Raw genomic sequence first — 17,389 nt, 5'->3', positions numbered from 1 at the left:
TGTGTTTTGTTGCATGTGTTAGAATAATAATGCCAATCAACAAAATATTAATATTTACCTAGTTACTCAACTTAAGCATGTGATCATTCCTCAGTAATCATAAGAAGGTAGTAATAAGGGTACATATATAATAGATTTAATACATTACAAATGTATGTCAATTGACAACATGATAATGGGTTCTTGTTAGTTATGTACAAACTATCTTTGTGTAAATTTGTGAGTTCCAAGATGGCAATTAGATACTGATAAACTGCATGTGTTAAGCCTCAAAGATTTCTAGGCATCCTTGTTTGAATAGCTAACTGCTATTGTACATGTCAATAGTCAATATTACAGTACAGTTTCTCAGAAAAAGGACCTGTACAGGAGCAGTCAGTTTATTCTCTAGAAACATTCTGAAGATATTTCAAAATATTACGGAAAAAAATGCTTTGGAAAAAAAATGGCTTTATGATTCCATAAATCCCACTTTGAGACTCAAATATTTTAAAATATTTCAATATTAAAGTAACTTTTTTTTCTTTTTTTTTTCTTTTTTTAGAGGATATCAGATCTGTAAATTCAATTGATGTCTGTGATTTCTCCTGAATATGAAGGGAACCTACAAAAAGGATAGAGAGAGAATATTTGCAAGAGCATGGACAGGATATGTCAAAATGGCTTCACACTTAATGAGGGCAAGTTTAGATTAGATATTAAGAAGAAATTTATTATGAAGGTGGTGAATCACCAGCACAGATTGCCCAGAGAAGATGTGGGTGTCCTATCCTGGGAAGAGCAAAGGGCTGGGTCAGATGGGGCTTTGAGGCACCAGGTCTAGAGGAAGGTGTCCCTGCCCATGGCAGAGGGGGTGGAACAAGATCATCTTTAAGATCCCTCCCAATACAAACCATTCTATGATTCTGTGTTTTTTCATGGGTTATTCTACTGTTTATATTGAATCAGAACCTTTTCATGTCTTCAGGGACTCATTGGAGTATTGAAAAATGGGATAGCAGTAATTGCTTATCTTTTATTGGAAAACTAGAATAGTTAGTAACTACGATGTCCACAGAATTTAATATAAAAAGACAGTAGTTGGCCAAGTGCAGAAAGGTTTTCCCTTGCATTCCTTAATTAAAAATACACCTAGCTGAAATCCTCCATATGATTCTACCCTGAAATACATGTAAATTATATTCAATGTCTACATTTTCACTTTTACCTAGTGAATTGGAAGCAATGTGTGATATCTAAGAGGTATCACCTCTTCCACTTTTATCATATGCTCTCTTGGGAAGAGCTGTGTCTAGCAATGTTTGCTGAACAGCACACTGAAGTACTTCAATAAAGAAAAATTAAAAATAAATCAGAGTTAATTTTATTAAGCACAAGCTAGGTGAGACACCTTCTTTATTTTTAATGCTGAACAATTTGAAATAGGATTTTCTGAGATCTCCTTTTTGTTTGGTCCAAAAGGTAGGATTTCTGGCTATGTTACCCTTAGCATAATTCAGGGATTCCTTCAGTACAATCTGTTACCCTTAGCATAATTCAGGGATTCCTTCAGTACAATCATACACCATAACTCTTGATATGATCAAGAGAAGTAAACATAACATGTGATAGAAGGTTTATTTCAGACAGGAGATTTGGTTTATAAAAAATAGTATTTTCCGAAGCAAAATTTCTAAATATTAATATTTTTCTGTCCAAATATCTTAACTGCCACCAGGAAATACATAAAACAAAAGTCAGTCAAACCTCTGACCCTTTTGACTGGGATTATTTGAAAAAATAATTCTGGCAAAGGTAAAACACTTTCCATAAGCCTATTCCTACTTTCATCACATATTAATTTCATAACATAATAACCAGCACCTAATTTGCAATGCTGATACAAAACCACCTAATTTTTCATTTCTCTACAAACTGTGCATGTTATTGTCTTCAGCTGATAAAGTGACTTGAATGCAGACCCCTAGTACATGCTATCATCAACTCACCCACTCCTCTGACTCGAGAGCTCACAAGAACCCTAATTGAATGTACTTGTCTGTATGAGATAAACTAAATAGTAAAAAGATGTAAAGATTGCATACTTCCATGTACCATGTTCAGGCATCACAAAGTATTCCTGAAATTTATACTATATTTTGGTATTACAAAGCACTGTACACCTTACTCTCTCCGATTATTCCCTTTTGGGATTGAAAACTATGAAAACACTCTGATTTCAATAATTAATCTTCAAAGTCTGAATACAGAGATCAAGGAAAATAAATCTGAAATATTGGAAAAATTATTAAACAGGAGCTTTACCTTAGTTTCAAATGCTTAACTGCTTGAGACTTAAAATCAGGAAAGTAATTTTGAAATGTGCATGTAGAGCATAGGACTAACTGTTGAAACTTTCACTCAATGGGAGTCATTGGTTTTAGAATTTAAAATAATTTTGGAAAGAGAGTAACAGTAAAGCAGGAAGGAGAAAGTCTGTAAGGATCAGATTCTAAGCTGGAGATAGGGAAGTGGGAGGGAGAAAAACACTTACTATTTTTTCTCGCACTGCTTCCACGTGGTCGGTTCCTGGCAAAGGTGCTGTTTGAACAGGAATTTCTTCTTCCTGAGCTTTTTCAGCTTTCAAAATCTCGTGTGAAATCCCAGTTGTCAAATCCTCTTTCTTAACATCTTGCTCCTTAGCCTGCAGTCCCTCATAAGGTGCTTCAACATCTGCTTTCTTTTCAGCAATATGGTCTTTCATCTCAACTGTAATTTCTTCCTTTTTGTCTTCTGGATGTGTTGTGCTCTTTTTTGGGAGCACAGTTTCCTTATCTTCTTCCAGAGTGCTTAGGGGTTTCTTTTGGTCTGCAGTTGTTATTGTAGGAATTTTATCTGCTGAAGGTGTCTTTGACAGTTTCCCTCGTTGAAGTTTTGTTTCTTCTTTTTGACCTTCCTCTTGGATTTTATCCACTGATGAAGTTTTCTTAATTTTTTCATGTTGAAGCTTTGTATCTTTCTGAATTCCATGTTGGATTTTATCAATTGAAGCTGCCTTTGGCAATTTTATCTCCTGAGGTTTTGCATCTTCCCTCTGAGCTGTAGGTTGGATTTTGTCAGCTGACAGTGCCTTTGCCATTTTCATCTGTTGGAGTTTTGGGTCTTCTTTCTGAGCTCCCTGTAAAATTTTGTCAGCTGAGGGTATCTTTCCCAATTTTTCCTCTTGAAGTTTTATATCTTCCTTCTGAACTCCATGCAAAATTTTATCAGCTGAAGATGTTTTTGCCAGCTTTGCTTCTTGAAGTTTTTTGTCCTCCTTCTGAACTTCATGCAAAACTCTGTCATAGGAGGCTGCCTTTGTCAGTTTTGTTTGCTGAATCCTTGGGTCTTCTTTCTGAGAAGCATGCTGGATTTTATCAGCTGAGGGTGTCTTGACAAGTTTTCCCTGCTTAGGTTTTGCATCTTCCTTTTGAATTCCTTGCTGGATTTTATCAGCTGACAATGTTTTTTCCAATCTCCCCTGCTGATGTTTTGGAGCTTCCTTCTGAACGCCTGGTTCTTCCTTTGGCTTTGCTGCTGCTGGAGTAGGTGGTGTGGAAGTCTTCTGAGGGGAATGTGAGACAGCAGGCACAGGCCGTTTTTGAGGAGGAGCAGGTGGTTTGGATGTTGGTTGTGAAGGGCCTGTTTTCGGAAGTGGCACCTTGCCCATATCTCCGAGTTGTCCTGACATTGCCCTTTGGGTCTGGCAGTTTAAGCACAACCATTCCTGTACCTGTGATACAATAAACATGAAATTACTTATTTGAAAAAGTAACAATAAAATCATACAGTGTTTTCAGCTGATACAATTGAATTCTTTCAATCTGAATGCTATGCATACTGGTAAGTTATTTCTTTTCTTTCCTGCTTTTGCAGGAAGATCCATAGCACCATGCCAGAAATCGAGCATATCAGGTTTCAGAAAGCCAAGATGAACAAATATAAAAAGGCACTGTGAAAACTAAGAACAACAACATTTTTCCAAAGTATTGATGACCTATATGTGCAAAGTTTGCTTACTTATTTCTAACACGTATTTCTTTCTAAAGTCTCTATAACCTATAAAAGGTCCCTATAGTTTTGCAAGCCTGAGAAAAAGGGGACCAACTGGCACTCATGGCTTTCTGTGTTTCTCTTAGGAAATCCCCTCTTGAGGTTTTATATTGGTATCTGTATAAATTTATTATGGCTATAACTCAACAGGAAGATCACCTCTGCTCATTTTACTGCTAAATCCCTGCTGCACACTGGCTCCTTTTACTGTTCTTCCCAGAAAATCAGAAAAAGGACAAGTGCTTCTATCTGTGCAAAAGATCTCATTGCCAGTTGCCTAGCTACTACATGAGAGGAGTAATCACACTGTTTCCAGTGGGATTTAGTTTATGGTTCCTTTAAAATAGCAAAAGAAAATTTTAAGCACAGAAAACCATTGAAAGGAAAGAAAAAACCAGACTCTTCTGAATACTAGAATAGATAATGAAGATTTACTTCACTTGTGCAAAATGAGCTCCACTGGTGGATAAGTGGCGTACACGGTACAATAAAATCTACATTTAAAAACAGCCGATCAGCTATTTTTATAAGTGATATATAAATTACAAGAAACACAGAAGATACGACAAAAATCTTAAGAATAGCTCATATGGGCTAGCTTTGTGGAAATGCAAGTAAGAAGAGGCAGGTTAATGTATAAAATTGTCTGACAAATTTTGTTTCAGGCACAAGCAAAGAAAGAATTTACACATTATCATTCAGGTGATCAAACAATTGTCTCATGTATTTATTATTCTATTTTTATAGAAATGACCAAACTAGTGAGCATCCTAGCAACTGACACAAAAAAATATTTAATTTAATAGTGCCTGATAAAATTTTCCAAATAAATGCAGTTTAGCAGCTGAATCAGCTGTCTCCCCTAACATTTACTATATCTTTTGCAAATCCAAACTGAATGTGAAATTATATTTAATAGTCTGTATCAGACTATTAAATATAATTTAGGCTTAGTTTTTCTGTTGAAAAAAGAATTTAAACATAATCCTCCAGGATCTATTATCCTCCTCCTTAGGACTTAAAGTGCTCCAACTACACATCATTTGTTTGGGGATCACTAATTAAGAAATACAAGTTTGTTTTTTTGGTTTTTTTTGTTTTTTTTTTTTTTTATGAATGGGCAAAATATAACTCATTTTTCTTGAAAATATCTCTTTTAGATGGGGTTATTGGAATTCTTACCATAGTTTCCTCTGTTTTCTAGAAAACAGTACTGGCAGCCATAAATATGTTGTGCACTGTCTTTTATAAACTGAAAATAGAAGCAATGCTCCAGGAAACAAATTTGCCCCACAGAATATCATGATATTATCATTAGAAGTCTGCAATGGACTAAATATACTAGATAACATTTAAAGACTATTGAAAAAAGACTACGGAAAAAAAGATACAGTTTTATAGTAGCTTTGATTGTTTCATTATGAAGTTTGTGGAGATCAATATAAAAAAGTTGGCAAAATAATTATCAGGGTTTTTTTTTTTAAATTTATTGGAGGGCTGAAAAGATTTTAAACCCACATAAAGGGGGCAGATTTTGCTTTATCCATTCAGCCTGAAAAATGTTAATTTCCCAATGTAAGCAGAAATAATGCCATTACTATTTGTGCTAATAGAGCTTCAGTCAGCACAGGGCATGAGAATAAGACAGTACTTAAATGTATTAAGCTTCTCAGAATCTAGCCTTAGCCATCTTTAATTACATAAAAACATAATGAAGTGTCTTTTGCCATGAAATAATCCATGGTTCAAAGAATTACTGCTATACAGATATTCTGTATGAACATATTAATTTATACTTTAGATTCACATGTTCTTTTCGCAGTACCATTTGTTTTACCTATTTTATTTTTATTTCCTTATCTCCATATCCATTTCTAGGGTCTCTGTGTTTGTTTCTTTTCTATCTACATTTGGTGGTACATCTACACTTGGCTATTCTCCTAGGTCTGCTGATTATACCTCTCAGCTGCAGCCTACTCACTGCTCATACACTTGCTTCTTCTCAGATTCATCATCACTTCCCCTTCCCTTATTTAAATCCTTCACAGGCTCAGTTCTTTGAATGCCTATAACAACTTTAGCAACTTTAGTAACAGTATTAAGCATTTAAAACCCAAAACAGTTACCCAGTCACTGCTTGCTGTCCCTGTCTAGTTTCTTTTCCCTGGACTGCATCTCTGCAACTCCAGTACTATGCTTTGTGCTGCTGGAATGACATACTACATGGAAGACATGGCAGAACTCTTAAAAAGGAAAATAATGGCAATTAACATGAGGAAAGGCATTTGATGAATAGCAGGTTGGCAAAATGTACTAAATTTTGTCAAAAGATGGAACTCCCAGACTTGTCTCTCTGCCATAATAATATATGTAATAATAGGGAAATAACCTGGAATTGTTCAGATATCCAGTGATATCATTAACCTTGTCATTGTCCTCTATGACTTTTTCTATATCTGCATATATTTACCACTTTATTTTTCCGTGCCACTGTATAAGCATTGCATACTACTCCACATCTATGTGTATAATGGTTTTTCATTATCATGCATATATTTGGTCACAAAAGAGCCTACAAAAATCATCTTATAGCACCAGGCCTCTAGCTCCTGAGTCTCTGTCAGAATGGTTCCCTGTAAAATCAAATTTTATACCATGAAGTCATATGCCTCAGTCTTAGACTTGTCTTTTCCTCAGTTAACCTCATGCCCTGAATGCAAGTTTTTTCCTAAGGCCACCTCTTCAGTTAGCCTGTCAACCCAAATTTATTAGGACTTGGGAAATGGACATCATCTTCTTTTAGCAGTTTTTGCTAGATAAATCCTCCTAGTTCTTTACAGAATTCTTCACACCCTTTGGTTCCTGAACTGGCCATAGACATTATGATTGGCATTACAAGCGATACAAGTGCTTTAATATCCTGAATCCACAGCTCTCTCCCTACATCTTCAGCAACCCTGATAACCCAATATTGCTGGACAACCAAAGTATCTATGTCACAATGTTCTCCTCACTCAGTTTTGTAATAATCAAATGCCATTATGAAAAGGGCATACATTTAACATTCATTGGGAATGTCTCTTTTTCAGTCATCAAGCAAGAGCTCTGCCCTGCTTGTTACAAAATGGTCCTTTCTGTAAACAAAAGGAGTGAAGGAGCTCTTCAAAGGCTCAGCTCAGAGTTTCAGGTGTCTGATTCAAGTCCTAAGCACACCTGAGAGTCCTCAGCTCAGTTTCATTGAGAAAAAGGCTGCTGAGACAGTATTTTACATAAAGTCAGGTGATGTAAGGAAAAAAAAAAAAACACAAAAAAGAGTAAAACCACATAGTGTCACAGGGAGAAAAAAATCAGGACAAAAATATACTGACATGAAAAGGTACAAAGCCAAAAGGAAAATACAGAGAAGTGGATGGTAACAACCCAGCAAGTGCTAATGTTGGCTGGTATGTTCCAAGGAGATGGAGAAGTTGGAGCTTGCTGACTTGACTGGTCTGGCCAGCAGACAAAATTCAAAGGCCTCACTGAGGTGGGGAGTATGTTAATATTAGCAGTTCTTCATTGGTATCTGTCTGCTGTGTGTATTCATCCAAAAATTGCTCTGTACTCCTCAAGTCTGTATATCCTCCTTGCTTGTGTCGCTCTGCCTGTGGTACACATTGCCTGAACAAAATGCAGAGGGGAGGCTATATTCCCATCCAGAACATGAATGCTGGCCTCAGCGTTTCTTTGGGATATGTGATATACAAATTCATATCCCACACAAACTGAGGACTTAGATCTCCTGTCACTAGAAGAACTATTCAAATTGCCAGACCTGTGTATAAAAAAGTTACCACCTATGCGGCACAGATTGATAGAGAAACATAAATATTCAGAGCATGACCACAAAATTAGATCTGGCAGAAGAAAAAAATATTTTAAAAAATTACTAAAATCCCACATGCCCTCTATCCAAACAGTATTAGGCAGGCAGGAGGTAACTGTCTAAATGCAGCCAGTTTGGCAGACACAGGGTCCACAGTGGAGCCTCTATGGCATCCAGAATTAGAAAAAAATGCAGAGAGGTTTTCACAGATACAGCGTCTGTGGAAGTCACAGGCAGTTTTCCAGGCTCATTCTCCTGAATTTACACATAAATTTTGTCTAAAATGTCACTTAGGATCTTAAACTTATTTTTGGATTCGACCCTAAGTGGAGAAATGATGTGCAAACAAATGCTTAGTCAGATGGCTGATTTTTGGAGAAAAGGTTAGAAAAACATGGCTAATTTAACCTAGGGAAATGAATCCCACAAATATGACTTATATGGGAGGAAAGGTATATTGGCTGCCAACCAAATGGATATTAGTTGTCCATGGAAAAATTTAGCTTTAAAATTAGAACACCTTCCTTGCCAGTAGTGATTTGAAGTTTGGAGTATGATACAATAGGAGTTTGGTACAGAGAAACACAGTTAATTTCAATATATGATAAGAGTGCCAACAAAGTGGCTCAATGATTCATGAAATCCTACCAGTTTTAAAAACTGCATTTCTGAAATAATAATCATGAGCAGAATGCATTGTATCATTAACATTAAATAGATCCACAGAATTAATCTGATATTAAACATCAAGGTGTCTTTTAGCCACTAAAGAGAGATCATAGAAATCCCAAAAAACTGTTTCAGATGAATTTAAAGAAATTAGAAAAAATACCCTGTAAAAATCACTTCAGAACAAAAAAAGTTTGTCAACAGGAGGAAGAAGGGGCTTATTTTTCAGTTTAAGGATGTATTTTTTTATCTACTAAAGTTGCAACCAAGGCGAGATTGTTATCTGAACAATGCAAAACAAAATACCATCTTTTATCTTTTTATCAGAAAAAGAGTTTCTGTTTGTGAGGAAGATTAGGTTATCCCAGCCTGCCATTATTGTTACTAATTGATATGTTTACTTATAAGCCATCACAACTATGAAATAAAATAGGTTATTTTCAATTATTGTTTTCTTCCACACCAAGTGATAAAGGAAGAGAGTTGTAAATTCTGCAGCAGAGTACCAGAAAAGTACAGAGGAATTGGTGTTTCTCCCATGAGTCAAGAATTATCTGCTCCTTAACTTAATAGGGTTGGGACTGCTGAATATTTCACTCAATTATGTACATATGAAACACAGAGCATGACAAGACAAGGATGATTTGCTCCTTCAAGTGATGACAATTCTGAAATGTGTATACCCTTACCGTACTTCAAGATACATCTTGGCATCTTCAGAAAAAGCTCAATTTTTGTGTTTTTTCATCAATTCCTCTGTTGTATAGGAATTTTTATTTTAGCAATTAAATTTAATAGATAATGTGATTTTTATGTGTATAGTTCCTGTGTATACTTTAATTTCCCTTAGTTATTTTGCTGAAATCCCTTAGAGGCTTAAAATTATGCTGTCAATGCACAAAAATGTATCTCCAGTGTATATCACATCACAGATGCAAAAGAACCAAAACTGTGGAAAAATAACTGCATTTTTATTGAGAAGGGGTGAAGAGCACTGCATTTGTTTTTACTCTGCATCTAACTGCACTGTAATATGCTTGGGTTTTTTTTGTGCATCATTATAACAAGATGACCAAAAGCTAAATACTTTGTGTTGGCAGGTTTAGCTGTAGGGGTGCTGTTGGCCAAAACAAAGGCATGATCTTTCCTCCTCTGTCATGCACAGAGAAATTCCCATCAAGCACTTCAGTACCTCTGGTGACTTCTCTTACCATGACAAAAACAACTCCAGTGAAGGAAAAAACAATAAAGTGGATATGGGCATCATTCAAAGGCCAACCTTTTGTTTATTAAACAAAATATTTTTGAATATTGACTTTTACAACGAAGTACACATGAAAATCAGCTTTCTGTCCTTACAAGTCAATGACTATACAATTGTCTTATTAAGCAATCTTCTAGCCTACTAAGTCCATCTCAGAGTGGTTTCTGTATTATTTTGGTATCTCATTTCATTCCCAAAAGCCACTGCAGATACAGAATTTACTGGCAGGATGAGAAGGTAATAGTTATGAAATAAACTTATTTCAGTGTATATCTGACAATTAGAGTCAGATAAAAATTATTTCAGAAACATTCTCTTTCATAAGTCCTTTTAAGATAATTCCCAGTTAGATGACTAAAACAATTTCTGTTTGCTTGCATATGTGACAAATGACCATGCTGTTGTGCATTAATGTGACCTCTATTAATGCTATTCTTAACTTGCTTTGATGGAATTGTCATTCTTAAAGATTTCTGTAGATCCTATAGACCAAAGAAATCCAAGGTTGTGTTAGTGTCTGAAGTCATAATTCTATGGTAAAAATACAATTTTATTAAATAGTTATTTTATAAACCAGTTTAGTCAGAGCTTTAAAAATGTTAGGCTATTGTAATCCTTCTTGACTCTATGTAGATGTTGAGAAGCTTCACTATGCTCCTTTGTACCCTTTATTACAACAGTCTCAAAGAATAATTGTGCCTCCTAGCCACTGAATCACTATTTCCCACAAACTGGTCAGCAGAATTCGTGAGTATTCCCATCCCACCATCGCTATTATTGGTTCTGAACTGACAAAATGTCTAGTGTCACAGATGGCACTAAAACAACAAACAACACCATCCCCTGAAGAGTTTGTGATCTATTCAATTCTGTGTTCAATGCTGACCTTTTACAGAGAGTCTAGAGAAAATTGTTTTTGTTCAAAAACTAGATCTTAGCTATGAAACTAGGTTCTGTAACAAAAAGAACTGTTACTTTTATTACATCTCACAATATGTATTTATTTATAAACTCCAAACGTAATCTTTCTATCTGAACCTTAATGGATCATACTTACAAACACCTTAATCATTCTCTGTAAAAACTTTTTATTTTGGTCATCCCCAACAGAAATACAGAGACTACCGATATACACCATTGCTGTAAAAAGTAATTTTCCATTTTGTTTGCTCTTGCAAATCAGATAATCCTAAAACTAACATGTGCAGTTCGCCCCAAAATTATGCTTTGAAAAACCAAAAATTTCTGGTAAGACAGATTGAAATGTGTGACTTTTGTCCCCATTTTACCTATTAATGCATTGATTTTTTAATGAAGAGGGATCTATATGCTTCAAGTGAAATGCTATCAACAGAGATGTAAATACTTAAAGAATAAAAGGTGATTTTATTTTTTTTTTTTTTAGCTCCTAGCTTCATCCAGTCTCATTTAACCTAAATTCTAAATGCTTAACTGAGAACCTAAAGTTACTACTCTGGCTACTCAGATTCGCTCAGCAGGCTATGGGATGTTCTCTCTATATATGAACAGTGTTGGTGGTCTGACTGTCGTATCTATTCTCGATTAGGGAGAGAGCCTGCAGCAAACCATGCTCCACATGGACCTCACATCAAGGATGAATGTGAAATTTGCACAGAGCCTCCATTAAAGTCCAAAGATAAACCCTTCCTAAAATAGCAGCCTGAAGAAAAGACCTGAATCTGTAATCTCATACTTAATAAGTGGTCTGATATTCAAAAGCTTTAAATACCTGAAGACAGTTCAACTGACTCCTTTCCACTTTTCAGTTCATCTCTTCTGTTTCAATCTTTTTAATCACAATCACAGTGTATATGTTTTATCACTTATTTTGTGTTTACATGGCTTTATAATTTCAGTTTATTAGCAGTGATTTATGTATAATGTTTTCTTTCAGTGTTATGTGAAAAGCATCTGAATTCTTTAGGTGCCTGAAAATGAGGGGGACAGGCAAAGAAACAAGCATAGGAAAAAAAATGGGGGATAATTCATAGTCAAGGAAATACACTATTCTTGATGAAGAGAACACAGGTCCAGCAGAAAGGGAAGGAAGGACCCTTATCTGGCTTTGGAAAATGATTTAATTATTAGCTGCAGATACAGTAAGAGGTTTGCATGTAACCATTCTCTGATACACTGGCAACTGCCAGGCAAAGAGATAAAAGGAGTAAACAAAGGAAATAGATATGACATCTGTGCAGAATGACCACGGCTTTGTTCGATAGGGGACGTGCTGAGAAGCACACAGTCCTTCCAGCAGCTTCTTCAGCTCTTCCCAATGGGCATTTCTTCTAAACACCCAAAATGAGGAGGTGAAAACCATACTGACCTCCCTGCCATGGGCAGTGTGCAGAGATGGCAGAGCACCAGAGCACAGAGAAAGTCACTGCCTGGTTTTGCAACACATGGGCAGAAAAACACTTTATCATCACCTGTGGACATTTTCACTGATAGGCAAATTCCCAAGCCTTGAGGCAACGCAGTACAAAGTCTAAGGAAAGGAAAGGGGAGAGATGAGGTGCAGGTGAAAAAGAGAAAAAAACAGCTTTTAGTCTTCTGGCTTCATCCTCCTTTGAGGTCACTGCTCAAAGATGTGGTGGGAGACAGTAGTGACACATTCCAAACGACAATAATATTTTCTGTATGTCCTGTTCATTGTTTTGACCTTGCACTTTCCTGCCTACAATTTTGCTTCGTGACATCACATGATAGAAAATATTAGAAAGATTGTCTTAAAAAGGAACATACCAATTAGTCAGCAAGAAAATCCTGACAAAAATTGTGAACCAAAAAAGGTGAGCATGCTGTGTTCTCCCATAGTTTGGCAAATATGTACAAGAAGAATTAAAGTACTTTTCTTGAGAAACTTCAGACTAATATTAATTAAAAATTCTTCTCAATATTTTGTACAGAAATGAGTCAATCTGTTTAAAAGTATAACATATTGTGATGCTACAGCATGACTTAAAGCAGATGTTTTCTTTATGTTTAATGTGCAAATAAATCCTATATACTCCTGCAATCACACATAATAAGCTTGAATTTACTTTCAAGAGACACCAGGAAATTATGGAAAGAAAATAGCAAATAATCTAAACCCATGTAAATCTGTCTAAAACAAAAGTACTTCTAACTCCCAATATAAGTATTAAATATAAGAGGAAAAGACAGTTCTTAACTGCTAAAGCAAAACAACTAAAAGAACCCAAAAAGAAATCCCAAGAAAAACTCAACCCTGTGAAATCTGGGGACTTTATTTTCCTGTCTTATTAGTATCAATAAATTTTCCATAGCTCCTTGGAAGTAAAGGCAAGGCCCCAAAATATTGACTTGCAATGCATGTAATACACACATTATGATTGAAAATTACTTGTTTTATCCTTCTAAAGTTAAGTTTTTCACATGTCTCAAAATAAACACAGTACTACAAAGTGGGGAAAGAAAACCTACACAGACAGTGAAAAACAAAATGCCTCCAAAATTACCTCATTGCATTCCATAGTTGTACTTTCACTTCTTTTTGCTATCTTGAGAAGGAAAAAGAATCCTCTCAAATCAACTCAGTCAAATCAACTAGTCAGCTCAGGTCTAATACTAATTACACAATTACTTATATAGTTAAGTTGATTCAGAATTTCTCCTTGATGAGAAGACAGAGGATCCCTCCATACACCTTCAAAAATATTTCAAGGAAAGGGAAAATCCATAATTTTACACTCATATATGCATGAATGATACATCAACATCCACACACATACAGATGTATGCAGCACACAGAAAGCCAAACAAACTTATATTCATGGGGTTATGTCTAGATGGGGCAGTTATTGTCAAAAGATTAAATTCTCTAATGCTAAAATCCTTCTAGTTTCTCACAGTTTTCTATTCTCAACCTTTCAGCATTTCTTAGAAAGAACCAAATGTATGGGGGGAACTTCTCTAGCTTCAAAGATTATTGTTCCAATAATTTCTCTATCCATTGAATTTTTTACATGTTGGCTCTTACATGGCATAAAAATACAAAACCAAAAGCTAGAGAAAATATGAATTTTAATAATACTTACCTTTTTAAAGAATTATGTTAAAACTTTAAAAATATAATATCTAAAGGAAGTAATGCAAGATCAAGATGCATGTGATACAAACTCAGCACTTTCCCACACTATGTAGCTGAACTGTAAATGGGTGTTATACTCACAGTACCTTTTGGCAAAAAGAATCACAGTTACTTTGGCATGAAAATGGCTTTTGATTTAAACTACATAACACTCTACAACAATAATGCTAAAAATATACTAAATACGGCTCTACTGTGAAACAACATATTTTCTATTTGCATTTATTGTATTCTTCTTCTTCTTATTATTATTACTATACATAATGTATTCATACTTAATAGTTTTGTACTTTATGCCAGGTTTGAAAAACCTTATTCTTGTGGTTAATATTTGTATCATTCTTACAATGGCAGCAGAAACTGCTCGGAAGCTTAACTTATTTCTTGAAAGCATGGCCTATCTTGAACCATCTTTTAAAAGGGTATTTGACACTAAACTGTCCTTAGTAAAACTTTCAGATAAATTGAAAATTGTCGAAGAGTTTTAGAAATATTTTAAAATAGTTTTAATATAAAGTGTTACTGGGTTCTAAACTGCTCTTTTCACTTTTTTCAGAAGCGCACAGCTCTTTTATTTTACTTCTAAACCCAAAATATTAACATCTGTCACAAAAACAAACAAAAATTTTAATTCTCCAAACCTTGGACTGAATTTTATATTTTTATCCCCTATTGAAAAACTCACAATGGCAAAAAATAACCCTTAACATAAGCAGAAAATAAATGGATAAGAGCAACATTCATTTGAAGTTTTATGCTGTCAACTGTATTGCTGATATGTAAAATAAACTGATCTTATTTTCTCATTAAAAGTCAATTTTAAAGTCTTAATAAATTTTGAAGCATTTGCTCAATCCTTGAAATACTCTTCTAAAGAACCTGTTTACATCATAAATAACATGCTCTAACCCTCAGTCTTCCAGGATGAATGATACTAATGTCAGCTTCTAATTAATTAAATTGTATGTTCTCTTATAAGTAAAGAAGAAACATCCGGAGATAAAAATGACAAAGAAGTCAATGTGAGAAGTAAAAAAACTCAAAAAAACACAAGATGAAAAAAACTCCCAAAAAACCCACCTCAAACCCCAAAATTTCCTCCTAATCTTTGTTCTCCAGGCAATGAAAGCCCACACATGGCCAAGGGAATCCTGATGATGAAAGTAAGGGTCTCACCCAGACAGCACCTCCACTTTTCTGTGTAACAATCCTGAGCAAAAATGTTACAACCATTTTTATTGTTCTTTTATTCTTCTTCAGAGACAGACCCAGAGCTTTCTGCTACTTACAAGCTCTCCATTCACCTCGGGATACTCCTATAATGAATAGTCTAAAACCAATGAAATAGCATTTTATAAAGAAAAAAAACCCAAAAAGACCCAAAACAAAACAGTGGGATGGATTTTGTTGGTGATTTCTAAATTACTTATTTTCCTAAGATTATCACAATTTCCACAAAAAAAACCAAAAAGAATCAAAAAACCCAAACCAACCAACCAATCAAACCTACCCAAACCAATCCAAAAAAAAAAAACCAAAAAAAAAAACAAAACCAAAACCAAAGCAAAACAAAGGAAAAAACCATAACAGTCATTTGGTAAAACTGTCTAAAATAATTTTTTAGTTCTTGACTTTATGGCACCTGAACAATTTAATTGCTTCATTCTCACCTTAGTTCATAATTTATAAAACCAGGATATTATTTTTTTTTCTTCTAAAGAAAGCTATCTTTAGAATAGGAACTTACTCATAGTTTTATGAAACTATATAGCTTAAATTAGGAATTCATATTTACATTCTATTTTATATAGCATGTAAATGAATTTAAAAACAACAAACTTTTAGTAAAATATGCATCTCCCTGAGTAAAAACAAAAAAAAATCAATTATACCATAATTTGATAGAAATTTTAAATAATCGCAGAAAGCAAGAGTCTTTGTCAACATGGATTGTGGAAAGCTGCAAATACAAAAGCATTAAGAGTGTATTCCAGAGATCAAAACTCCAGATGTATGGCACAAAGAATTCAAATTGCATCCTAAAACACACCAAAAATTATCATATCTGTATTATAGTCTATGTAATCAATTCCCAAGCTTTTGACACCAGAATAATATGCAGTCTGCTTGTAAAATGAACCATTTATGGAGCTCTCTTCAAAAGAAACATCTCTAGGCAATGAAGTGGAAAGTTCACATCTGTCTTCAAGGGCAGATCTGGAAGCAGTTTCCAGTGTGCAGAAGTGAATTTTTTTGTACATTAAAGTAGTTAAAATTATGTCCTGCAATCATCTGCAGTTAATATAAACCCAGCACTTCAGAAACAATCTTTTTTCTTTATAGATGGAACTTGGATACAATCATTTAAATCATTCTACCAAAACAACTAAGCAGACTTCTTTTCTGAAAAATCTTGAGTTTCTACTGATGTTTTCAGAGATGATGTAGTATAAATTTAGAAATGTGTAAGCCAAGTAAAAAAAAATTGCAACAGAAAAGTGTTTATATTATGCTTGTATCTGCAGGAAAAGAAAAAAAAAGTGTAAATACTAATTCAGCTGACTGTTCATTCCACAGCGATTTTTGGGAAGTGAAATCATAATCAAAATGCCTACCTAGATTAATAAAATTTGCCATCTTAAGTTTTTGTAAGAGATCATATTGTTGATTGAACATTTACCTCTGTAACCAATCTGACAGAATAATTTTAACTTGCTTCATTCATTTATTAAGATTTTGTTTCAAATTCCCTGATTATGCTACATTAGCACTTAGAGAAAACATTATCCTTTAATGCTTCATTAGCTACTTCTCCATCATAGTTAAAAATGTACATTACAACTATAATGTATTATAGTAAGTGTGCATCTCACTCAGCTAATACCAGCTCTTTTCAGCTCTCTCTTTGTGATAGAGTATTTGCCCAATAAATTCTTCATGGGACATTTCATCTTACAGAACTAATTTGTACATGGTGCCTAATATTGCCAAAACATTCCTTATAAATGACTTAGGGGAATAGTATTGCTGTCAATAATCATTAATGAATTTAATTGATCATGGAAGTAGGAAAACAAAGCCATATTTGCAACAAAATTGAGTATTTTATGACAAAAGTTTATCTAGGAAATTGTAGAATAAACTAGGCTGAACACATGAAGACAGAGAAGTAAGCCTGGTTTTGTCTGGTTTTATGTAAAAGCACTCCCTGAATTAAATCAACAAACCACATGAACTAATTTAAAAAAACAGACACACAAATAAAAGTAGGAAATGGTTTAAGAGTTTAATAAAAACTGAAAAAAACAACAAAAGTCAGTAATTGTAAAAGTTGTGGAAAACAGACTGTACCACAGTGCAAGGCCTGACAGGATGAATGCTCACA

General features: G+C 34.5%; 1 protein-coding gene across 1 annotated transcript in view; it reads right to left on the bottom strand.

Moving 5' to 3' along the window:
• Positions 1 to 17,389, bottom strand: part of LOC131591802 (protein piccolo) — a 309,295-nt gene that overhangs the window by 172,587 nt on the left and 119,319 nt on the right. The window contains exons 4-5 of the mRNA XM_058862865.1: positions 3,335 to 3,751; positions 2,534 to 3,268 (exon numbers count right to left, since the gene is read on the bottom strand). Of these exons, the coding sequence (XP_058718848.1) occupies positions 2,534 to 3,268; positions 3,335 to 3,751 (1,152 nt within the window). The remainder of the gene's footprint in view (positions 1 to 2,533; positions 3,269 to 3,334; positions 3,752 to 17,389) is intronic.

Source organism: Poecile atricapillus, chromosome W (assembly GCF_030490865.1).
Source record: "Poecile atricapillus isolate bPoeAtr1 chromosome W, bPoeAtr1.hap1, whole genome shotgun sequence".
NCBI classification, from domain to species: domain Eukaryota; kingdom Metazoa; phylum Chordata; class Aves; order Passeriformes; family Paridae; genus Poecile; species Poecile atricapillus.
The sequence above is the reverse complement of the archived record's forward strand: the minus strand, read 5'-3'. Positions and strand labels throughout refer to the sequence as shown.